Source organism: Plecotus auritus (assembly GCF_963455305.1).
Source record: "Plecotus auritus genome assembly, chromosome: 8".
Classification (NCBI taxonomy): Eukaryota; Metazoa; Chordata; class Mammalia; order Chiroptera; family Vespertilionidae; genus Plecotus; species Plecotus auritus.
Genome location: NC_137782.1, coordinates 47,611,617 through 47,637,624, shown reverse-complemented (window position 1 = coordinate 47,637,624; position 26,008 = coordinate 47,611,617). Strand labels below are relative to the sequence as shown.

Here is a 26,008-nt window from a genome sequence, read left to right as displayed (position 1 = left end):
GCTTTTGTGAGGCCTAAAGCTCACACAGGTAAGGGTGTCGTTAGGACCTAGGAGACAGATTACTAATGCAATGAGTACCGGGCCTTGGAAGGAACCTGCTCGGTTAAGAGGCCCTGGAATTCAGCTTCAACCTTGTCAAGGCCAGTCTGCTTCTGCTCCCAGATCTGAAAGCGCTGAGGGATTCAAAGCTCCAATGTGTCAAAGAAGCAACTCTATTATCAAACATTTATTAAATTTCCACTCAACACAACACTGACTCAGCAAACACTAATCCAGCAGCCTCTTGTTATTGCTGAAGTTATATGAGGATTATGAAACCTAATCACCACACTCAAAAGTTTTAATGTAACTGAAAAATAGGAGGTATACAGCTGGAACTTACAGGCTGGTGAGACCATGTATTTTTTCAGACTCCCTGAATTTTTGTTTAATTTCAGGAGTATGGAACAGACCAAGAAAACAGGAAAGATTTATTATTATTAAATCTGTGATTGATGGATTAGTAAGATAAAGAAATACTAAAGACTACCATTCAATAACTGACAACTTACCTAACACTAATCATTAAAAAATATTTTGACCCTGGCTGGGTAGCTCAGTTGGTTAGAGCGTCATCCCAATACACCAAGGTTGCGGGTTCAATCCCGGTCAGGGCACATACAAGAATCAACCAATGAATACATTAATAAGTGGAACAACAAATTCATATTTCTCTCTCTCTCCCTCTCTCTCAAATCAATAAATTTTTTAAAAATATTTTGAACAATAGAGTTATAGAATAGACAACAGAAACCAACCTACAGTGGTTGGGTTTTTTCATTTTGACACAAGAAGGCCTCTGTCATATACTCACCATCAGTTACGGTCAACCTTACCACAAAGGTTTCATTTTCTCCTGTGCTGGCCTTGAAGCAACAGCGGTAAAGTCCAGAGTCAGAGGCCACGACGTGGGGCATGAGGATAAAGCTCCTTCTCATCCCCTGGCTACAGTTGCTCAATATTTGTCTCCCAAACCTTGAGGGGGAGCTTTTCCCTTGGGACAAGTTGCATCTGATTAGGAGGTCGATCTGATGGGACTGAATCTTTTCCCATGTGACTTGTTGCATGGGATACTTCATTTGAAGTTCGTATGTGAATGTGATGTTTTCTCCAGGTTCTGAGACCACATGGCTATTCGATGGCACAGCTATCTCAAAACTATCTGAAAAGAAGAGATATTGATCATACTTAGGTCCTCAAATTGGAAGGTAGAAGCTACCCAGAAAATGCCATCAAAAAGATTGGTGATGTCATTTAACATAGTTTCAGGGATTGCAGACAGCTTTATACCACATTTTTGTAAGAAGAAGGCTTTTGGAAGAATGTGCTCACACATATTCTCTTAACTTTTACTTGGTTAACCATATAACAAGAAACATCATCAAAACCTCTGGTGCTTTTCTTGGTAGTGATCGTATCAAGAGGTTGAATGTCACAAGTGATCATATCAAGAGGTTGAATGGGTTGCTGATTCACACACTGACTCTGAGTATCAAATATCCTATATAATAAAAGGCTAATATGCAAATCAGTTGAATGGTGTAAGGACCAGTAGTTATGATGCGCACTGACCACCAGGGGGCAGATGCTCAATGCAGGAACTGCTCCCTCATGGTCAGTGCACTCCTAGTGGGAGTGCCACTTAGCCAAGAAGCCAGGCTGTAAGAGGACACAGGCTGGGCTGAGGGACCCCGTCCCCCCTTCCCGCAAGTGCACATATTTCGTGTACTGGGCCTCTAGTCTAGATTATAATAATGCCAACTAAGATTTTTTTTTAAATATATTTTATTGATTTTTTACAGAGAGGAAGGGAGAGAGATAGAGAGTTAGAAACATCGATGAGAGAGAAACATCGATCAGCTGCCTCCTGCACACCCCCCATTGGGGACGTGCTCGCAACCAAGGTACATGCCCCTGACCAGAATCGAACCCAGGACCTTTCAGTCCGCAGGCTGACGCTCTATCCACTGAGCCAAACCGGTTTTGGCTCCAACTAAGATTTTATTATTCATAAAAGAGATACCAAATCATCTTCATTGAATATATACATAAATTCATTTTTCAGACATATGGGTTGTCTTATGCATAAAGTAAAAACCCTGTGTTTTATGACTTCCTGGGTAACTACAGAGTCCTCTAATATTTTCCCACCTTCCTACCACCATAGCTGAAATACCCAGCACACAGCACTTAGTACATAATCATTAGATACCTCAATCAGCAGTTTTTATAGTGTGGCCTGAGATCCCAAAGGGTTCCTGTATCCCCCTCTGAGATCTGAAAGATCACACCAATTTTAATAGTCATATTAAAATGTAATTTACTTTTTTAACTCTTATTCTATAAAGAATATGTATATTATAAATTCACTCTTATCCTATAAGACAATATAGTAGAGATTTTCAGAGTCTCTGATGGCCACTGGGATGTATGCTTATATGCTTATATATTCTGGTCTTTAAAATTTTGTTTGGTTTTCATTTCTATTACAATAAATATTTATAGAACAAAACTCTTTGGGGTCTTCAATCATTTTTAAAAGAATAAATGGGGAAAAACAATTCTAAAATTCATATGGTACCACAAAAAGCCACAATAGACAAAACAAGCTTGAAAAAGAACAAAGCTGGAGGTGTCACACTTCCTGATTTCAAACTAAACTACAAAGCCACAATAATTAAAACAACCTATTACTGGCAAAAAGACAAAAATACAGATGGATGGAAGAGAATGAAAAGCCCAGAAATAAATCCATATATACATGGTCAGCTTATCTACAACCAGAGTGCCAGGAATGCACAATGGAGAAAGTATAGTCTCTTCAACACGTGTTCTTGGCAAAACACATTATAAAAGGATAAAATTGAACCTTTCTCTTATACCATGCATAAAAATCAACTCAAAATGATAAAGACTTAAATGTAAGTCCTGAAACTGTTTAACACTCCCAGAAGAAAACATAGGAGAAAGTTTCATGACACTGACCTTGGCAATGATTCTTGAATATGACACCAAAAGCATAGGCAACAAAAGAAAAAATAGACAAGTGAGACTACATCAAACTAAAGTATTTCCTCACAGCAAAGGAAACAGTGAACATAGTGAAAAGGCAACCTACACAATGGGAGAAAACATTTGCAAACCATATACCTGGAAGGATTAATTTCCAAAATATGTAAGGCATTCCTGCAACTCAATAGCAAAATAAAAAAACAAACCAATAACTAATTATTTAATTTGAAAAATGGGATTAAGAGTTGAATAGACATTTCTCTAAAGAAGATGTACAAATGGCCAACTGATATATGAAAAGACGTTCGATGCCACTAGTCATTAGGGAAACGCAAATCAAAATCACAATGAGATATCACCTCACATCTGTTAGGATGACTATTACAAAATAAAATAAAAAGAGAAAGACAATTGTTGGTGAGGATATGAAGAAATTGGAACCCTTTTACATGGTAGGTAGGAATGTAAAATGTCACAGCCTCTATTGCAGCACTATTCACAAGTGAAAACATGTCCATCGATGGATAAATAGATTTTTAAAGTGTGGTATATATTACAATGAGATGTTATTCAGCCTTTAAAAAGAAAGAAATCCTGCATTATGAGACAACGCAGATAAACCTGAAAGACAATATGCCAAGTGAAATAAATCAGACACAGAAATAAACCCCATGTATATGGTCAGTTGGTTTTTAACAAGAGTGCCAAGAATGCACAAAGGAGAATGCTGCATGATTCCACTTCTGTAAGGAATCTCAAATAGTCAGACTCATAGAGCGAAGACTGGAACGGTGGCTGCCAGGGGCTGGGCAGGGGAGATGTGGGGAGCTGCGTCTCAGTGGATGTAGAGTTTCAGTTCTACCAGATAAATACATTCTAGAGATGCTTGCTGTACAACATAGTACCTGTAGTTAGCAACATTATTTGTATACTTAAAAGTCTGTTAAGGCTTTAGACCTCATATTATATGTTCTTAGCATAATAAAATCTTTTCTCAAAAAGAGTATAAAGGGATCCTGAGACCAGACAATTGAAGAACCTGATCTAGAGAATAACCTTCAAGAATTAGGTTACTGGGGGGGGGCCGGGTTGGGGGGGTACGTTATGTCAGTCTGTTTAATCCGATAGTTCTGCTATGGCTGACGAGGAATTTCAGCCTACTGTCCAAATAGGAAGGGCAGTCATGGTGTCACAGGGCACATGGACCCTGGACAATAATGCGAAACTGGGAGAGACCATTAATCCCAGCCTCTCTGTGTCACTAACTTGCTCAGGCTGGCCTGAGTGCCACTTTCTTGACATCCAATGAAAAAGAAGAGAGGAGAGAAGAAGATCCCCACTTGAGAGAAAGTGCAAATGAAGTCTAAAATACAATAAGGTTCGCTGTCTGTATTCAACTAGAAGACTGTCTGTGATAGTTTCATCCCCACCAAACCACCTTCTTTTCTTCAGCAAGTGGTTCCATGTGTCAGAAAGTTTTTGGAAAGAGAAAACCACAGCACTCTTGTTTCTCACCCTGTAGCTGTGCATCCATTTACCAAAGCTAACACTCTACCCACATGACAAGCACACAGGAAACATTTCATCTGTGGGTTATCAGACAGCACAAGAACAGGGGGGAAATAGAAAGAAAGAGAAAATCCATAAGAAATCAAAAAAACTAAGAATATAAAAGCTTAAAGGAAACAAATGAGCAATTAGAATAAAACTAAGACAGGGAAAAGAAGGCATGAGAAAATAAGAAGCCAGAGACAGTATAAATAAAAGGCTAAATCAGATCACAGCACACTGTGTTGAGAAAATGAAAGAACATAAAAGAAATGACCAAAAGAGAGGGAAACCCATTTTTACACGGCGCTGAAGCCTCGGAAATGAGACGCAGGCTGGCCTGGCGGCAGCATTGATATTGGCCTTCAGTGCCCACATACCTGCTTGTTTTCCTCTGTGGCTACAGCTGTCCTCCAATCTCAGAAACTTGCTTTATCTGCCAATCTAACCCACCCTGCTACCAGGAAGGAACATCATGGACTGTGACTGGGTGTGAAGTGTCTGTATTTGCACGAAGGACAGACCCAAGAGAGAGGTCAGGCCTGGGGGTCTCCGGGGAAGGAGGGCTCTACATCAGGACCCAGGCCCACCTGTCAACAGACACAGGCTGGAACCGACAGAAGCAGGCCCGTCCCAGAGGCAGGTGGTTTGGAAGCAGAGAGTGGACTCCCTTAACCTCTCTGATGAACTGAAAAGCTGGCTGGAGTCAGGTGGAAATCTAGGTGAGGCCTGCGCAACCGGACTCCCTCACATGGGGCCGGCTGCTGCCCGGAGCACCCGAGCCTCCTGCTCGGCACATGGAGAGCGACCAAAACAACCCGAGAACTGGGAAAACCCCACGTGCACAAGGACCCTGGCACCCTGATTTGGAAAGCAAATCTACTTAAAATGGCGAACAAATTGTCGTTGTTGATAGGAAAGAAAGGTTTGATTACAACTGAATCCTAAAAACAGAAACAAAAATAATAAAAGCCAGTTAATTTTACATTTTTAACTAGTTATGTATTAATTCTTAGCATAAACATAGAATAGATTGTGGGGGAAATTTTTTTGTTTGCTTTTAAAAACTTTCTTTTTAGCCCTGGCCAGGTGTCTCAGTTAGTCGGAGCATCCTCTTATACACTGAGAGTTTTGAGTTCAATTCCTGGTCAGGACACAGTCTAGGTTTGGGGTTCAATCCTGGGTCTGGTCATGTGCCGGAGGCAACCGATGGATCTTTCTCTCGTGTCAATGTTTCTCTCTCTCTCTCTCCCTTCTTCTCTCTCTCTCTCAACTCAATAAAAATACCCTCAGGAGAGAATTTTAAAAATAATTAAAAACTTTATTTTTAGAGAAGTTATGGGTTTACAACAAAATTGAGAGGGAGGTACAGAGATTTCCTATCACCTACACACAGTCTCCCATTACCTACATCCCTCACCAGACGGATGCATTTTTTACCAAGGATGAACCTACATGGACACATCATAATCCCACAAAGTCCATAGTTTACCTTAGCGTTCACTCTTCATGTTGTACATTCCGTGGGTTTGGACAAATGTATAATGACACGTATTCATCATCATAATATCAGAGTATTTTCACTGCCCTAAAAATCCTATGTGCTCTATCCGTCCCTCCCTCCTCTCAACCCCTGGCAACTCAAAAGCGTGTCTCCATAGATTTGCCTTTTCCAGAATGTCATAGAGTTGGACTCATGCAGTATGTAACCTTTTCAACGTAGCTTCTTTCACATGGTAACATGTGTTTAAGCTTTCACCATGCCTTTTTATGGTTTGACAGCTCATTTCTTTTTAGCACTGAATACTATTCCATTGTCTGGATGTACCACAGTTTATCTATTCACCTCCTGAAGGGCATCTTGATGGCTCCCAAGTTTTGGTAATTATGAAAAGGCTGTTGTATACAGCCACGGCAGGCTTTTGTGTGGACATGAGTTTTCAATGCCTTTGGGCAAACACCAAAGAGCATGCTTGCTTGGTTTGTAGGATGAGTGTGTTTGGTTTTGTAAGAAACTGCCAACCCACCTTACAAAGTGCCTGCCCCATTTTGCATCCACCCCCACCTGCAGTGAAGAAGCCTTCCTGTTGCCCACACCCTCGCCAGCACCAGGCACTGTCAGGGCTCTGGATTTGGCCATGCTAACAGCTTGTCTGTGTTGTTCTCACATGGTGTGCATGTAGAATAACATGACTGAATCCTCTGTACTTTGTATGTGATTTTTCTAGCATGATGATAAATCATTTTGGAAAAATGTTTCAGTGCCCAAGCAAACTAACACAGGGTAAGGACTTCATGGGCACAGCATTTCGGATCCCACCTGGATCCCATCAGCACCGATCAGAAGCAGCAAGGCCACCCATTGGGGGATCAGCCGTCTTCTCCACGTCCCTCCACACACGTGGCCATTCTCTGTCCTTCACTTAAAGTGCAGATACAGGGGAAGGAGCCAAACAAGATAAAAATAAGCTAAAGGACTGCCTGACTGAACAGCATAGATAAGTGGGAAGAACAAGAACTGCTGGAAGAGATAAAAACACAACCTGACAAGGCATCCCGAGGCCGCAAGCTTGGCCATCTGTTTAAATGGAAGAAGTAGCTGGAATCAGGCAAACATGCCCTAAATGGCAGGGCAGAGGCACAGTCCAGAAAACACACACTAAGAGAAGGTGTGCAGTTTGTACAAAACGCAGTGCCGCTGTAAACACCAAAGAGCAAAAGGTTATGGCCCAGGCCTGGGACCACTTGTGATCCAAACGTCCTGTGATTCAACTGCTGTGGCCACAGGTGGGCCCCCAGAGCCCAGGCTGCCTCCTGGCCGCTTCACGGAGCCCCCAAATCTTTAGGGTGTTCATCTGAAGGGGCCATGGATCCTCGTGCTGTAACTTTAGCTCACAGATTTTAACTGTTAAAAAGTAAACTCCCGTCTCACCGTTCCAGTACAATGAGGGAGAACAATGCTTTCTATAAGTCAGCACCGCGAGGTTTGCTGTAGCACATGAGCAACGCTGCACTTTCTCCAACCAGAAACGTAAATGACTCATGGGAGGTAAGAATTTTAAATAGTATAGCTCTGAGGGCTTGCAAGCCTAGACGATGACAAACAGCCCAGGGGACTGGCTTGTTTTCCACAAAAATGTCAGCAGTTGGCCTCGCAGACTTGGAAATTTCTGGTAGACTTTCTGCATGGCCGAGTTTTACAGAAAAAGAATCAAAAGATGAACACTGACCCTAATCCTCCCCGACTAGAAAAAAGACTGTGTCAGTGACTATCACTGGAGATGATGATAAGCATTTTGTCTCGTATACATTTAACATTTTCAACATATTTCAAAAGCAAACTAACAGGCCAGGAATTTGCCCTTACCATGTGCCAGCATTAGATGCATTACATGTGCTAACACCCCCAGTCCTCCCGACAGCCCGGAGGCAGGCCCAGCTGGCGGGTGGCAGAGACGGGAGTCCCACGAGGCAGGAGGCCTGAGCAGCGCCCCTGGGCCAGGGCTGCCGTCCCTACCCTGTGAAAGGGCACACAGGACACTCCGAGTGGGACCTGGGCTGCTTTCACAGAGGAAGGAGGCTCCCAAGGAAGCCCCTGTTCCTAAATATCTTATTTTATGATGCCTCAAATCCTATAATCAGAAATCAATTTCTTTGCTTGTCCTTGTTAAAATGCACATAATGACCTCAGCTCCCAGCAGCACCAACAAACACATCCATGAAAAATTGCCCATTAGATTGCTTTCCAGTTAGAAGGAAAGGAAGCCGATTCCCACCAGCTAGTGCCGCAGAACACACTGGCTGCAGCAAAGGAAAGAAGAGTCAGGAGCCTGCCTTGTCACAGGTCACAGGTCACAGGTCACAGGTCACAGGTCACATGTTACTGTTTTCCCCAGGACCAAAGTTTGGAGAAGAATGAGGGCCTGCAATTGCCCGGTGGGGGATTTAGACTGGAAGATGGATTACAAACAAAATTGCCTTTTATCCTTCCTTCCTTCCTTCCTTCCTTCCTTCCTTCCTTCCTTCCTTCCTTCCTTCCTTCGAGATTACTGTGTATTGACACAAAGACAAGTAAAGCACAGTGTGAGCTGATGGGAAGACACACAACCAGGTCATTGCACCAAACCTCTAGAGATTCCCCCAAATTGTTACTTTCATCATCTAGAGTGTCAGCTATGCCCTGACGTATGTGGATAAGCACATCTTTAATTCCTCAGATGATGTGTTAGGAAAAAAGGCAACTGAAAAGGATCAAAGATGAAGGTTCCCATCTAACAATTAATCCGCTGATCACTACGCTTTGAAGTAGCAGGGGGAAGGTTTTGGGGAGGAAATGAGGAGCAGTTTGGAACCTCTCCGAAAGAAGCAAAGAGCTTTATCGTGGCCGAGAGTCTCTGGATTCGAACCTTGAACATGAGTCAGAGCCTCCTCGCTAAGCTTGACATCCCAGGCATGGCAGATACCAGATCAATCTCAAGCAGGGCGCACTCACCACAGCCCCACATCACACAGCTCTTACAGCTTTCGGCAGTGTGGGGCGCTAACCCCAATCAAGCAAACCAACCCTTAGGACTCTATGGTAAAAAGATTGGTGAGGCCATATTTATGGGCTATATATATTTGAGCAAGACCTATCCTCACCTTGGTAGCTTACAAAAGAGTCACTTGCTTTAATCATGAATTCAGTTTAAAAATCTTTAGTAAGGGCCTAATATATGTATGGGACTGGAGAAGATATTAGGGATGCAGTGAAAAATAAGACAGACATGGTCCCAATCCTCCCAGGGCCAATAAAGTAGTAAGGAAGCCACACGATTAAACCGATCATCACAGTCCACGCAGTGGGAGCCAGGAGAGGGAAGCAGTGGGAGAGGAGGTACCGCCCAGGCACAGAAGCAAGTCTTGGCTGGACTTGGAGCAAAGCCACCGAGGTAGGCAACCACCAAGGACACTGAAGGACACGCCGATGTGCGTGGGGAATCGTAGGAAATACAGGTGGAGAGGAGAAGGCTTGGAATGTTGGCCAATATGCTTATGCTTAGTGTTGTAGCATGAATGTTTGGGGCTGGACAGTAATACTTCGGGGAGACGGAGCAGGCGGCTGTACTCAGTGTGGATGAAGGAAGTAACCGAAGCCTAGAAACTGAATGATGAGGAGCGTTTGAGAATTCCTGTCACTGCTGGAGGCTTGGCAACCGGAACAAGAGAAAAGGAGGAAAAGGAAGAGAAATGTCAAACATCGAAAAAGGTTAAAACTTCCAACAATAAATGTTTTGACAGTAGAGGCTTCAACCGCTGCATCGAATGTGAATTGGATGTTATCTCAGCTAATTTGCTGCTTCATTTCTCAAGGATAACCAAAAACTGGCTGCGGCCTCTCTGTTTCCATTATGCTCAAGGTGAGGAAGAATATTGGAGAAGCTTGAGCAATTCAAATACACCAGAAAAGCTGTCAGGGAGATTTTTCAAACATAAGAGGGAAAAAAATGACCTTTTATATGGCTAAAAAGAATATCTAAAATTGTGCCAATGAAGCCTTGAGCCAGGGAATGTTATTACATAAGACGAAAGATTTCATTTTCACCAAAATATTTAAAGGACCGTCTGGGAAGCAGATAAAACCTTTCAAACAACGTCTGGCAGCAAAAGAAAGCTAATGACTCCACTTTTCAAAAGAACCAAAGACAAGAAGATTATCTACGTTTTAAGAATAAATAAACACTGAAGAGACAAAGCATATTATTTCTGTTTGAAATAAATGACACTCAGCAAAGTATATTTTCATCTTTTCTTGTGGAACAATGCAGGGTCGGGCCGAACAACGGAATTGTTTATCATGACGGATGCCTGAGTACCAGTAACAAGATGCAGAGTTTGCTGAATAGGGCCCAATGCTGCACAAGGATTTAAAAAATTAAGTTCTTTAAAAAAAAAAGTGTCAATTAGTCACCTTCAGGAATGTGAACGATCCCCTACCTTCATACTACTTTGTTTTCACTTATTACATATAAGATCAAATCCAAAACAGGAAATGGGAAACACTATAGGTGAACTGAGCTGCTTTGCTGATCTTAGAAAGAGCTTACAAATGAACTCTCCCTCCATCGGTCTTATAGAAGGTACCTGTGTCTCTTTTTTTCCTTCACTTTTATGAAGCTTCACTTCATGTGTTTTGAAACTCAGAAACTGTCCACAGAAAACACACCCTGTTACCTTCAACAGTCTACTCAGATACAAGATAAAAGAATGCCCCGTGGAGTTTATAACATAGGTGCATAAAATTTGTGCACTCAGGGAGGGTCCCTCAGCCCGATCTGTGCCCTCTCGCAGTCCAGAAGCCCTCAGGGGATGTCCAACTGATGGCTTAGGCCCGCTCATCCTTAGTGCTGCCAGAGGTGGGAGAGGCTCCCGCCACTGCGCTCGCCAGCCATGAGCCCAGCTCAGGGCTTCTGGCTGAGCAGCACTCCCCCTGTGGGAGCGCACTAACCACCAGGGGCAGTTCCTGTGTTGAGCGTCTGCCCCCTAGTGGTCAGTGCGCGTCATAGTGACCAGTCATTCAGCTGTTTGGTTTATTAGCCTTTTATTATATAGGATAACCACTTACTGTCTCACTAATGCATCCCTTTCTTCAATTCTATAATATTTGGAAAATCTTGACTTTTTTTCTTTTTGCTTTCATGAAAGATATGTCTTCTGTGCTTCTCTCTCAACACAGGACTACTCATAATTCTTCAAAAGAAAACAAAAGGTGCATTATCTTTGTGTGGTTATTTTGGCCAATTAATCATAATATTTACTATATACTAGGTACTTGTAATTTGACATGAGGAAAGTGACAAACACTTTCAAGGGGATGTTTGTCCCTACATTTGGGGGAACAATTATAATTATCACTTTAAAGATATGGAAACAAAAGTCATGGCTAGTGAAGGTAAAGTCAGTATTTGAACCCAGAAATGTGATTCAATTTTTTAATAGAAAGAAGCAAATTACATGCCAGAATAGTAGACTCATATCACATAGCTCATTGTGGCTCCTACATGGACAGACAAGTAAAACTACTAGATGTGAAGCCCTTTAACTAAACATGTAACCTCATGTGTGCTCTGTAAGTCATCTGTATGTACCTCCTCTATTCCCATCTAGATACAAGCAGTCACTGCTGCTTTAAAATGCATTTGTTTTTCATACTGAGGCTGTGGACATTTCTACCCACCTTTCTCTGCCAGGGCAGTCCTTCCCAATTATAAAGATGATCATGGCCCTCTCTCTTGCACACCTACAGTCTCAACACCTCCAGCTCCCAGGAGCCTCATTCAAGCACAAACTCATTCCCCCCACCTCGTCACCATATCCATCCGTGACCTGTAATCTCCGTCCTCACCAGACCACTCGTGGCCCTCATGGATCCCCACTCCATGTCTTTGTGCTATTCTGTCTGCTAAAAACCCCAAAACTTGTATTCACCCTGAAAACCTCCTCGGATGAGATCTTTGGTGAAGCTTCCTCTAACTTCACCGCAAAGGGCGTCATGCTGTAGTTACTCCACTCTGACAATCTGTTAGACATGAACACATCTCTTGGATAGTGAGCATCCCCAGGCAGCAGTGGCTTCTTAATCACAGAAGAGGCACGAATCTCTTTACTACCTCCCCAACCCAATTTCATTCATAAGCCAGCCACCCCTCCCTTCAGGCTAAGCCATGTGTTCATGTCAAATATAACGTGTGCCCAGTGGGGAGACTCACAGGGCTCCTCCCTTACTTTATCCTGTGAATGTGACCTGACGTGGCCTTTCTGTTCATTAGTCAACCTAAGTAACTGCAAATAAAAGCTAAGGACTCAAATATTATGTGGCCTACACACTCCAAATTTTATCCAATTCTGTTTGGTATAATTTGCTTCATGATATTCTTTATTTTTATTACCATGGTTTGGTTTGGGTGGTGGTGGTGGTGGTTGTGGTGGTGGTGGTGGTGTGTGTGTGTGTGTAGAAATAAAAAAAGATGTCATTTCTGCCTTTGGATAATTACACTTAAGGGAGTACCAAGAATCCTCACTCTTTCTGTTAGCCCTTACTATCAGTGACATTGACATAAGAAATTCTCCATGATAAATGACCAGTCATCAATTACTATGCAGAGCACTAACATAGAAACAAACCTGGAAAAATAAGCATTCAGAAGGTTTTTATAACAGCATTGACGGTATGGCAAATATATTACAAAACTTTACATTTATTGTAATGAGAAGAATAAATATTATTTTTCAAATATTTATATGGGCCTAATAAGGCATGAGAAATCATTTCATCGTCAAGAGGACGGCCTCGCTGAGACTATACAAATTTTGCACTAGACACAGACATGGGTAAAAGGAACGCTTCACATTGAAGGTCCCAAGGCCTCATTTAGAAATACTGCATTTCAATAACATCTCAGATGCATGTCTCCACTAATCCCATGAAGTCAGGAAACTGAGACCCGGCCATTCTGAGGACACACCTGGAATTCTACCTCAAAGCAGCTTGAAGTGGTGAGGACTGGTAGGAGTTAGAGGTGCTGGGAACAAAGACAGCACAGTGCTAGGGGGCCCAGGGAGACAACACAGTGCTGTGGGGCGGGGCACGCTCAGGGAGACAGCACAGTGTTGGAGGGCTCAGAGAGACAGAACAATGCTGGGGAGAGGACTCAGGGAGAAACACAGTGCTGGGGAGGGGGAGGGTCAGGGAGACACAGTGAGGATGGAGGCTGGCAGATCCAGGGCTACAGTGTGACTGACGAGAACCCCACTGAGATTTCTCAAGTCTCTTAGCAGCAACTGCTAAAAGGTTCTCTTTTATACCTCCTTACCCATCAGCTATGGCCTTTTTAAAAATTTGCTGTTCCCCAGTGAGGTCTCTATCCCCCTCAACAGAAATCCATAAATTTATCTCCACAAATCCTGGAGGCCTAAAAAAATTAAGTAGATAAATTGGAAACTTGCAAAAAAGTGACAAGCTTGATAGAAGCAACACATATGATTCAGGGTGGAAAGAGGTCAGTCAATAAACATCAATGGAGTATTGTGCCCTCGGACTGCCAAAGAAAAAATGTTTATAGAGGAGAGATACAGCAATGTTTATAAAGGACGGCATACACAGACATCGTCTGAATTGACAACTGCTACAGAAACTGCACATTTTTCTAAGATCGACACTTTGTTGTTCTATAGACCTCCAAGCCAATACTATAAAACTAAAAAAATATATATTAATCAAAATCTGGTAGATTCCTTAAGTTTATCTGTACTGGGTATTGTATAAGTTTTATTGAATTTATTGGGGTGACATTGGTTAATAAATTATATAGGTTTAAGGTGTACAACTCTATAATACATCACCTGTATATTGCATTATGGGTCCACCACCCAAAGTTAAATCTCCTTCTATCACCATTTATCTCCCCTTTATCCTCTTCTACCTCCCTCCCCCCCCCCGCCCCAGCTCCCTGGCAAGTGGTAATGTGTGTTTGTGGAAATACTATTGAACTTTCACTCTGGACAGAATGTCTCATTCCTTAGGGAACATGAAGAGGGAACTCAATGGAATGGCCGTGCATTGAGCACCTGCTATGTGCTAGGCACACACATTATCTCATTAATTCTCAAGCCTGCCTATAAGATGCATATTATTATTCCCACTAGAGGCCTGGTGCATGAAAATTCATGCACTGGAGGGGGAGGGGGTCCCTCAGCCCGGCCTGCCCCCCCCCCCCCCCCGCACACTCCGGGAGCCCTCAGGGGCAGGAGATGACCCCACAATCAGGGAAAGGCAATGCCCCCATCACAACTCTGCTGCTGCTATGGCTGGCAACGCAAGCCTCAGTCAGCCCTGGTTACCTGAGCCTCAGGTGGCCCTGGGTGGCTGGGCAGTCACCATCCAAGGCTTGCCTGTGCCTCGGGCTGGCCCTAGGCAGCTGGGGGGCTGAGGGGACTGGGGAATTCCGGAGGCAGGCGTGCGGCGTGGCTGGACCCACCTGGGGGGCAGGCCCAGCCATGGCATGTGCCTGCCACCCCGGTGGGGTTGAGGGGACTGGGCGCCGCCATCTTGTGGCTGTGAGCACCGCCTTCTTTGAGGGTGTGGCAGTTAATTAGCATATTCCCTCCTTATTGGCTGTGGGCGCCCCCATCTTTTGTGAGGGTGTGATGATCAATTAGCATAGTCCCTCTTTATTAGATAGGATCTATAGATTAATAAACCAAAGCTAAAAAAAAAAAAAATGAAGGGACTTTCCAAATGCCACAGGACTAGTTAGAAGAATTCCATCTTTGTTCTATGAAGACAAAAAGCAAAACAATAGCTGGAGTTTCTCTTAATTGATCATTGTTAATAGTGAAATTTCCCATAAATTAGTCCTATAACTGAACTCAACATCAGATGTATATGTAAAATATTTTAAATTGTGGTAAAATATACATAACATGAATTTATTATCTTAACCATTTTAAGTGTCCATTTCAGTAGTGTTATGTATGTTCACATATCGTGCAATTAATCTCCAAAACTCCTTTTATCTTGCAAAATTGAAACTCTATACCTATTAAATAATTCCCCACTACCCATCCCTACCCCCTGACAAGCACCATTCTAGTTTCTGTTTCTATGAATTTAATTACTGTAGGTACGTCCTATAAGAAAATCATTTGCAAATGACAATAAACTATTCTGGGTGGGAAATAAACTGGTGGGATAAATGATCCAGGTATCTCAGTAAACTATGAAATCTGTAGAAAATGGTAGATACATTTCAATCAGCTCCCCATGGAAAGAATATATTTGTGGGGTGGGGGGGGAAGGATCTCTTCTACTTATTTTTTTTTATAATGAAGTTAGGTATAAATCATTATTTAGGGAAATAACTATACACCAAAAAAAACACAAAACTTCAAACTATGTTTTACATATTATGGACTGTAAATGTTACCTTGAGGGAAAATACTTCATACTCCCTGGAAGCCACTCGTCAGAGGTGTTCTGTTCCACTTAATCATGTTTGGAATTAACATCTTTCCTATGTACAGGTTTTCTATGGAAGCATCACTTCCCACCTTGTACCCACATCCTTTTGCCATTTTATTGAGCAAACTCCTAAAAAGCAAACTCCCAATGACATCCCCCAAGTGCAAGCACTGTGCCCAACATTGTTGGAATCACAGGGAGGGTGATGCTGTCTTTGCTCATGCCTTTTCTGTCCCTTAAATTCTCTTTCCCTCCATATGCGACGCACCCTTCAGAGGCAGCTAAGAAACCTTGCCCCATTCCTGAAATGAGAAACACTGGAGGAATGGCTCCAAACAATGGTTGCAATCCTGACCAATATGTAGCTTCCACTATTGGAGAATTGACTAGTCACCTAATGAAGTCCAGAATCCAGATCTCTCTCCCACTGCCCTTCCCCTCAAACTGTGACCAAATGTATTTTTCATACGTCCCAAATATAAAGAGCATTTCCCTTATACATCATGTTTTTCATGATGTGTCTTCCTTCTAGAATCATAATTCAGACTTCCAAGCTGGGGTAGATGCCTCCCATGGTTTCCTCAAGCTGGAAGTAATCTCTTTACCTCTCAAGTCCCCAAACGCTCTTCCAGGCTACATAACAAGTTATTCCCTGCACTGTGGGGACTTGGTCCACATGTTTACATAATTAAAAACTTCTAAAAAACAAAAACCTCACTCATTTCTTCTTCTTTTCTTCACAGCAAAAGGCAAATGTCTAGTCAGTGGATTTAGAGATGGTATACACAATTTTTAAAATCACTGTTATTTATCAACATTCATCCCATCAAAAGTAGACTTTAATGCCTCAAAGTGTCATTTGAGCAACAATGTTGAATACTTTGCTCTTTGGTTCAAGTCTGCTATTTTCACTGAAAACATATGAGTCAGAGTGTGTTAAGTATAAAACTGCTCAACAAAACATGATGCCAGTAATTGGAAATGTTTCTAACTTATTAAATGTCCATTCTTTTAGCAACCATTTCTAGGATTGAAGAAAAATGGAAGGAAGAAGTGACACAGTATTTAACTACATTAAATAAAGGTTCTTTTTTTATACTTATTCAATAAGCAACTGTGCTTTCTAAAAAATAAGCAAGATATATTTTGAGAAATATGATGTCATAAGCTACAAGGACAAGCTAAGAAAGTCTCATTTGTCTCATGCACTGTTACTGAGTTATGTCTCAGAGACAATAATTGAATCCCCTGCTGTCTCAGATGAAAAATGACATATAGTTCTCCCCTTATCTGAGGGAGATACAGTCTGAGACCTTCAGTGGATGCCTGAAACTGCAGATAGTATAGAAACATATATATATATAATGTTTTCTTCCTATGCATACATACCTATGATAAAGTTTGATTTATAAATTAGGCACAATAAGACATTAACAAAATAATAAAATGGAATAATTATAAAAATATACTGTAATTATATATGTATATAATTATCTAATAAGAGTAATATGCAAATTGACCGTACCTCCACTACACCCACAAGCCATGCCCACAAGCCACGCCCACCATCCAATCAGGAGCGAATATGCAAATAAACCCAACCAAGATGGCTACGGCCACAGAGACCAGGGGAGAGGCTTGGGTTTCCCCGGCAATTGAGGAAGCCAAGCTTTCTGCCTGCCCTTGCCAGCCTAGGCCTCCACTCAAGTTTCAATGATAGAAGATACATAAATCCAAACAGAAATGGCGGCAGCCACGGAGCTGGAAAGAGCAGGAGGCTAGGGTTGCCTGCGGCAATGGAGGAAGCCAAGCTTCTGCAGCCTTGGCCAGCCCAGGCCTCTGCTTAAGACTACAAAGTTTCAATTATAGAAGATACATAAACCCCAATAGAAATGGCTGCCACCACGGAGCAAGCAGAAGGCTTGGCTCCACTCCAGGCTACAAAGTTTCAAATGTAGAAGAAAAATAAACCCCAGATACCAGTGCCTCTGCTTGGGTCGCCAGGGGGCATGGCCGGCCTGCAAACCACCACAGGTCCCTCACCCAGGCCGCCCCACGCCCCAAGGGAACCCCCACCCTGATCCAGGACACCCTTCAGGGCAAACCAGCTGGCCTCCACCTGTGCACCAGGCCTCTATCCTATGTAATAAAAGAGTGATATGCAGATTGACCATCACTCCAACACACAAGATGGCTGCCCCCATGTGGTCAAAGATCCTGCCCCCATGTGGACACAAGATGGCCACCACAAGATGGCCAGCAAGGGAGGGCAATTGGGAGGGACCAGGCCTGCAAGGGAGGGCAGTTGGGGGTGATCAAGCCTGCAGGGGAGGGCAGTTAGGGGTGACCAAGCTGGCAGAGGAGGAAAGTTGGGGGCGACCAGGCCTGCAGGGAAAGGCAGTTGGGAGGGACCCAGGCCTGCAGGGGAGGGCAGTTAGGGGTGACCAGGCCTGCAGGGGAAGGCAGTTAGGGGCAAACAGGCTTGCCGGGGAGCAGTTAGACATCAATCAGGCTGGCAGGGGAGTGGTTAGGGGGTTATCAGGCTGGCAGGCAGAAGCGGTTAGGGGCAATCAGAAAGGCAAGCAGGTGAGCAGTTTGGAGCCAGCAGTCCTGGATTGTGAGAGGGATGTCCAACTGCCCATTTAGGCCCGATCTCGAGGGGTCCCAGATTGGAGAGGGTGCAGGCTGGGCTGAGGGACACGCCCCCCCCATGCATGAATTTCATGCATGGGGCCTCTAGTATATATATATATATATAACCCTAATATGCAAATAGACCAAATGGCGGAACAACTGAACAACCGAACAACTGGTCGCTACAATGTGTGCTGACCATCAGGGGGTGTGCACAGAACATGGCGGGCACCAGCCATAGTGGGATGGTGGAGCAGGTGATCGGGGCACCGAATCAAGGTGTGGTGCCAGTGCCGTCATCTGGGCAAGTCTCTGGTAGTTACTGAAAATTCTTTGCTCCCGCATGCCGCGGTCCTGCCTGGCACTTGCACCTGCTGCTGGTGCTGGACCCGCTCACACTCAGCACTGTCAGTGGGTGTGAGCAGCCGCTGCTGGCCCTGATTGTCCCTGAGCACTTTTCCACCTCCCCCTGCTCCTGAGGGGTGATCGGGGCAGCAGCCGCTGCTCGCACCTGCTGATGGTGCTGGCCCCGCTTGTACCCCTACTGATGCCAGCCCCAATCTCTCTGTGCCATCAGTGGATGCGAGTGGCAATGGCAGGAGCAGGGCTGCTGGCAGACAGGGGACTGGGGGCCATGGCGGGAGGGGCCGAGACCCACCCCTGTGCCCACCGAGCCTCGCGGCCCACAGTTCCTTTCAAGGTGCATGAATTCGTGCACTGGGCCCCTAGTATATTATAATAATACAAGTGATGTGAATGTGGTCTCTCCCTCAGAATATCTGATTGCACTGTACTCACCCTGCTTGTGATGATGTGAGATGATGCAGTGCCGACATGATGGGATGGAGTGAGGAGAATGATATAGGCATTGGGACCTAACATTAGGTACTATAAGCTTGACTTGAACACCAGCATTATGATACCATGACAGTTGGTCTGACAACCAAGACAGCTACTGAGTGACTAATGAGTGGGAGGGTAGTGTATACCTTGTGAAGACATAAACAAAGGGATGACTCATGTTAGAGCTAGATGGTAAGAAAGATTTTATCACACTATCAGGATGGTGTGCAATATTACACTTATAAATTGTGTATTTCTGGAAATTTCCAGTTAATATTTTCAGACAACATTAACTGCGGGTAACTAAAACCAGGGAAAGGGAAACCATGGATATGGGGGATTGCTGCACTTCCGATTGTAACATCCAGGTTGTAAAGAAAAATAACTCTATCCATTAGGGCAGTGGTCAGCAAACCGCGGCTCTTGAGCCACATATGGCTCGCGAGCCACTGTTTGTTGCTCTGTTGACTAATGAGTTTGCCGACCACTGACCTAGACTAAATGTTACCGTTTAGTTGGAAGCCGTGAGGATTAGGCAATTGTGGCATATTGTGTGCAAAGAGGTAAAGGGTAGTGTGGGAAACTAATTTAGTGGATGGCCTGGAACTTTCTGAAGTTTCGGATTATTTCTATGTCAAGACAGAAACCGTCCTACATATGCAGAAAATACACACACACATACCCCTTCACTAAACTAATCCAGAATTGTCAATGTTGGGGGGCATATAGAATTGTAGCCTGCCAAGAAATGGGACACATGCCTGGCCTGTGTAGTTCAGTGGTTGAGTGTCAACCTATGAACCAGGAGGTCACGGTTCAATTCCTGGTCGGGCACATGCCTGGATTGCAGGCTCAGTCCCTGGTGTGGGGCATGAAGGAGGCAGCCAATCGATGATTCTCTCTCATCATAGATGTTTCTATCTCCCTCTCCCTTCCTCTCTCTGAAAACAATAAAAACATATTTTTAAAAAATTTTACAAATAGGAAAAAGAAATTAGCTCATCTGCTGGACTGAGAATGTGTTTCTTAAATGCCCTGCTAGTTAAATGGTGAACCTAAATGCTCACAGAATTCATGCCCAGACATCATTCTTTTCGGCCACAATCATCACCCCACTATGACCCATGTAGTCTATTTACAGCCCTATTAAATGTGAATATTTCATATCATCTCTCCATCCTTAGAAAGCTTTGTGTATCAGTCTTCTACGGAATGTGGGCCTTTCTCTCTGGGTTTCTGAAGAGGACTTAAAAAACAACAAAAAACACACAAAAACGTAAGTTGGTTAAACAGGTGAAGTCGGGAGAAATTTTCTTACATTGAGATTTATTGGATTGTGAACAGTCTCTCAAGGGAAGCACCAGATGCCCCATCAACTGGGTTATTTAATGAAAAGGACTGTGTGTGGAAGAGATGCCGCCTGCGGGAATAATTTTGTGTTGATCCCTAAATGACTGACTTGATAGTCTTAAAATTCTCAACACTTTCCAAATCTTCAGACACTTTCAAATGAGAGGAAAAGCCACCCTGCTTACAATTGCCGCTCCATATAAAACCAAACAAAAACAAACCCACCAACAGAAAGCACAGCTCAGCATCCTTTTAAGCCGCAGGGATGCGTTGGCTCAGAGAGAAAACGGATTCTGGCCCCAGGCCTCGGGTCGGCCGAGGATTTGCTTTTCCCTCCTTTCTCCAGTTATTTATTTCCCTTTTTGTTCTTTTGGTTTTAAACATCCCAAACCCAGCATTTTTTGTTGTTGTTAATCCTCACCCAAAGATATTTTCCCATTGATTTTTAGAGAGAGTGGAAGGGAAGAGGAAAGGCACAGAGAGAGAAACATCAACCACATAGACTGGTTGCCTCCTGCACGTGCCCCCCCAGCCAGGGCCAGGGATCGAGACTGCAACCAAGGTACAGGCCCTTGACCAGAATCTAACCTGGGACCCTTCAGTCCACAGGCCAACACTCTATCCACTGAGCCAAACCGGCCAGGGCCCAAACCCAGCATTTTTATCTTACAACATGCACAAATATAATGATACGCTCAGGTAATGTGATCTGTTGATGGGCAAATTCCTGTAAGTTCTCCAAAGGCTACTGACACCCACCCCCTAATCCCATGGAAGTTTCTAGACTCTAGAATCTAGAGGAAGCTGGACAACAGTGCTTGGTGTCTACAGCTCTCCATCTGTGATGAGCAGAACTATAAATAAGAAGACAGACCCAGAAGGTCTGGGGAGGCGGCTCGGCTGTGGGCTGAGCTCTCCCAGTTATCCGGAAGGGCTGCCGCACTCCCCATCCTACACTCGCACCCACATGCCAGCAGCACCCACTCTGTAAAGGAACTGTGCTGCACCCCACATACTGTGGGCGGCAGTCATGCTGGGCTGGGGAAAGATCAGCTGTGGTAAAGATGATACTAGAGGTGTGAACTGCCTGGTCCCGGAAAGCTAGAGGAGAAAAACTCAAAGACTCCCCCTCTCCAGCTGCATAAAGAACATCTTAAAGAGCTCAAGGGAACGCTCTCTAGCCATTTGGCCAAATGCGCCCCTACCCGAAGGCCATCTGGGACATCAAAGTATCTACAAAGAAGGGGGAGGTTTGGGGTAGATCAATGAAATGGCTCCATGCAAAGATCACAACCAATTTCATCCAGCTCTGGACTGCCTGAGTGGGTCAAGCAACAAGTGTAAAGTAAAAGTCCTCTTCTGGATGTTCTATCTATGGCAATGAGGGTGAACGATGGGGCCTCGTGGAGAAATGCAGTAGCAGAGAGTCCTGGGCGCTGACTGGACAAACAGAGGACAGGACCCTCATAAAACCCATCCATGTCCTTGTGCTTGTATATTACACTTTCTCCGCCATCCAGTGACTGCATTTAATCATGTATATAAATCCACGGTTGCCTTGTTTTGGAGGTGGCTTCTTTATTTCTCTCTGTTTGACTTCTCATTACAGAGCTCTACCCCAAAGCCTGAGATTTGACTCTCACAGTGATGGGAGCTCTCCAGCTTGCTCCTCTCTGTCTTCTCGAATGAAAGGCAAGTCAACAGAAACAGCCTTGGCTCGGATTCCCATTCATTTCACCCTTGAGAGGGGCAGGAACCACAGTCTGGCTTTCCATGAGTCTTAAAATGTTCCTTATCATTTGCCGTCTCTATATGTTATTTTATTTCATTAAGGAGGGAGATTTCCAAGCCTTTAAAACGTTTCTGTTTCATCAGTTGACTATTTCTTATAGGCACCATTTAATATCTTTTCTCTTTCTTAAATAAAAAACTGCTGAAATGTAACACCTTACAGAGCCCTCTTTACCCATGTGTGTGTGTGTGTGTGTGTTGTGTGTGTGTGTATATCTCCCAGCCCACAATACACCGTTGGACTTGCCATTCTCCATAATTACATGAGCCAACTCCTTACGATAAATTTCTTTCTATGTACATACATGTCTTACTGGTTCTGCCTCTCTGGAGAACTCTGAATATTACCAACACCAATAATATGATATATGCACCAATTTATACTCTGACCAACAGTGGATAAGTGTTCCAATGCACAAAATACAACTGGTTCACCTGCCCTTAAACTCTTCCCTTCCTATAGGGGAGTGACTAGTTTCATCTTCCAGGCGGTGAAAAAGATGGGTTTATTTTGTGTCCCCTCTGAAAATTATTCAGTGACTTCAAGGGTCTACGCTACAGAGTGAGGCTCAAACTCTATTAGGCACAGTGAGATTGAGCCATCCTAGACTCCTGGGCTCCTCTCTGACATTCTACTGCCCCAATGGGGTTCAAATTATTTTCTAATATATAATCTATACTAATAAAAAAGTAATATGCTAATTAGGGCGGACATCCATCCAGGCAAAGCCACAGCTGCTGCAAGGGCCTAGGGCTAGTGCCACGTGGCAGAGACGGGCCGGTCCAGTGCTTATCTCTCATTGTGCAGGAGGGGCAACCGGGTCTGGCACCCCTGGTCCAGCATCACGGCCCCTTTTGCAGAGGCTGTGAGAAGGCAGCGCTGTGCCCCCTTCTGCAGATGTGGCATGGGAAAGGCCGCAGTGTGGCCTGGTCCCAGTGCTGCCCCTTCCACAGAGGCAGCCACAGAGGCAGGTGCCACACCTCCGCAGAGACTGGAAGGGATGCAGCCTGCTGTGCCTCAACCTCCCACAGCCCCTCGTCCAGCCGGCCTGGCCCCATATCGCCACCCCCCCCCCCCACCCACCAGTGGGCCAGGGGCAGGGCCAGCACTAAGAAGCAAGGGCTGAGGGCCAAGGGCTGACAGTGGCAGCAGCAATGGAATGATGGGGGCAGCACCTTCCCCTAATCAGCCTGGTTGCCTCCCGCAGAGGAGGACATCCCCTGAGGGCTCCTGGACTGTGGCGGGGGGAGGCCAGGCTGAGGGACACCCCACCCCAACCCTGTGCACAAATTTTCATGTACTAGGCCTCTAGTCTATGATATAAAAGCTTACCTGGGACCCCAGCATATCATATGTTGAGCCCTTTTGCTGGTGCAGACAGGGAGAGGGACCCATCCTCACAGTTTCTTTCTCATCCTTGAGGTTACCTCTCAGGGCACCTCTAGTGACAGGGACATCTAATCTCAGAGCCCAGGGTGAGAACCACATCCTGCTCAGTTCTGGACTTTAGTCTGATGGGTCCATTTTCTGTGTCCTGCATGAGTTTTAAACACTCACCCAATGCCATCAGGATCACCAAATATGTCCTTTTCTCTCCATTTTCTCTTTCCCTTGCCCCAGTCTCTCTACCTTAAAAAATTCCTTTCCCATTTTCAAGGTCCAGCACGATTTGTCCCTCCCTTGAGCCTCCGTGATCCGCTCTGTTGGAGTCGAGTTCCCTTTGAGATCATTGCTGGCACCTTCAGATGCCTCCCTTGGTTTTACCCTGGTGCTGTGACTTGGCAGCTCCCAAACTTGAGTTAGTTAATGACCTCGGATCTCAGTTTCTTCAGCTGTATAATGCCAACACATGGCCTCCCCCATGGTGCTTCACAAGTATTACATGAGATGACACTTGCTTACTTAATGCACACACAGTATAACATTTGCTTTAACTGACTAGCCAGGCCAGAGACACATGGGTTATAGTAAATCTCTCCACAACTCCATTTCCACCACAAATTCTGTGGCCTTGAGATGTTATCTCCCAAGTCACCTCAGCATGTCTTCCTAGAAGCAGTAAATAAATGCAGCCATTCTTACCCTTAAATTCTCTAAGTCAAGTACTAACAGAGAGATGCCTGTTCTAAAGTTGACATACATTCTAACATAATTTTGCATTAATGGTACCATTTATCCAGAATAAAGCATCCAATTTGTTCTTCAACTCTGGGCTGGAGGCTTGAGGAACATATTGGGTTCCTGGACCCAGACACTGCAAGTTTAATGTACGGTCAACTTATCATGAAGACAGTATAAGACCTGTGCTTTCTACCAGTACATTCAAATTTGTGAGATGCTTCTTCTACTCGAAAATGATAGCACATTAATAAAAAAACAAAGTTAACTCATAGTTTTATTCCTTTGAAATAATATTCATAGAATCTAGAAATGGAATTGGAAAGCATCACAAAATATGATAAAGCACTTCATTGTTTCTACTTAGGCTTTATAAAATCAAATGCTGCCGGTGGGTAAAAAGGAAAATGAAATTTGCACTTACCTGGTGGAACTACCTGTATCATCTTTTCCCAAGATCCATATGGGAATATTTCAAGAAGGCAGGAATAGGAGCCAACATCAGCCTCAGAGGCATTGTGAAAGGCCAGCATCATATTGTTGGGATCCGAGGTTGACTTCAAGAAGTAAACCCTATCAGCATAGGGCTCCCTTATGACCGAACCAAAGATAGGGTGAAAAATGGCTATGGACTCTTTCTCCATTGCGTCGACCTTGAACCACTCCAGCTGGACTAAGGTACCCAACAATGGATACTGACACTCGAGAGTCAGAGTCTCTGCAAGTTTGACTCTTGTGTTCCAAAATATCTCTTCACCGAGAGCTGAAATATACACCATATTCATTCAATCAGACATTATGCTCAAAGCACCAAATAGATATCTTAAGCTGTTCTAAGCTTTCTAAGACCTAGCACGATAGTAAATTGAGATCATGGTAGAGACTAACTTCTTCTACTTTAGTCTAGAAAGGTTTCCACTCCTGGGAATAGGCACTTGCAACTTTTCCTCTTTCAGGTTCGGAAAATTATCTAAGCCAATTATAAAGCATTATAACTTCAGAACATGTCACACTATAAGACCAAAAAAAAGGACTGAAGACATTACCTTTACCTTTGTGTACATGAAGAAGAGCCACGAGGAAAGTAAAATAATCCATCTCTGGAAAGCACCTGGGAGGCTGGTCTGGAAAAAAGACAAGTTTTATAATGTTACTTACAGAGGCCCAGCGCAAGGCACTGTTTCCTTCCTCTCAGATACTATCAGTGGTATCTTCTCTTTCTGAAGTGTGAACACAGGAAAAAGGTCTGAGCTTCAAAGTCAGCTATGATCTCATACAAGGATGGGCAGATTTGACCTGCTTCTCTCTCGGGGAAACAGCTTATTTTCAAGCTTTCATTTCTACAGAGATTCATTCATTGAACAAACATTTGCTGAGTGTGTTTTCTCTAGGCAATGAGGATACAACAATCAATTTATTTAAAAATAAATTCTTGCCATCATGGAACTTATGTTCTAGTGGGAGGAGACAGAAAGGAAAACAAAAAGGTAAAAAGTAGAGTCAGTCATAGGTGGTAAGTGCATGAGGGAAAACACAGCAGGGGCATGGGAGCAGGGGAAAGGCTCTAGCATTTCCCTTTTATAGAAAGGCCCAGAGTCTTTACTGAGGACCTGAGATTGGAGCAGAGACTAAAGGGTGAGGGGAGGAGTCTGTGACTGGGGATCTGGCAGCTC

The 26,008-nt window shown here is 44.0% G+C and overlaps 1 protein-coding gene across 1 annotated transcript in view; it reads right to left on the bottom strand.

The window, feature by feature from the left end:
• CD226 (CD226 molecule) overlaps positions 1–25,114 on the bottom strand; it is a gene marked incomplete at both ends in the record, with an annotated part of 47,597 nt that extends 22,483 nt beyond the window's left edge. The window contains 2 exons of the mRNA XM_080683793.1: positions 854–1,201; positions 24,760–25,114. Coding sequence (XP_080539919.1) covers positions 854–1,201; positions 24,760–25,114 — 703 coding nt within the window. The remainder of the gene's footprint in view (positions 1–853; positions 1,202–24,759) is intronic.
• Between the last annotated feature and the right edge of the window lie 894 nt (positions 25,115–26,008).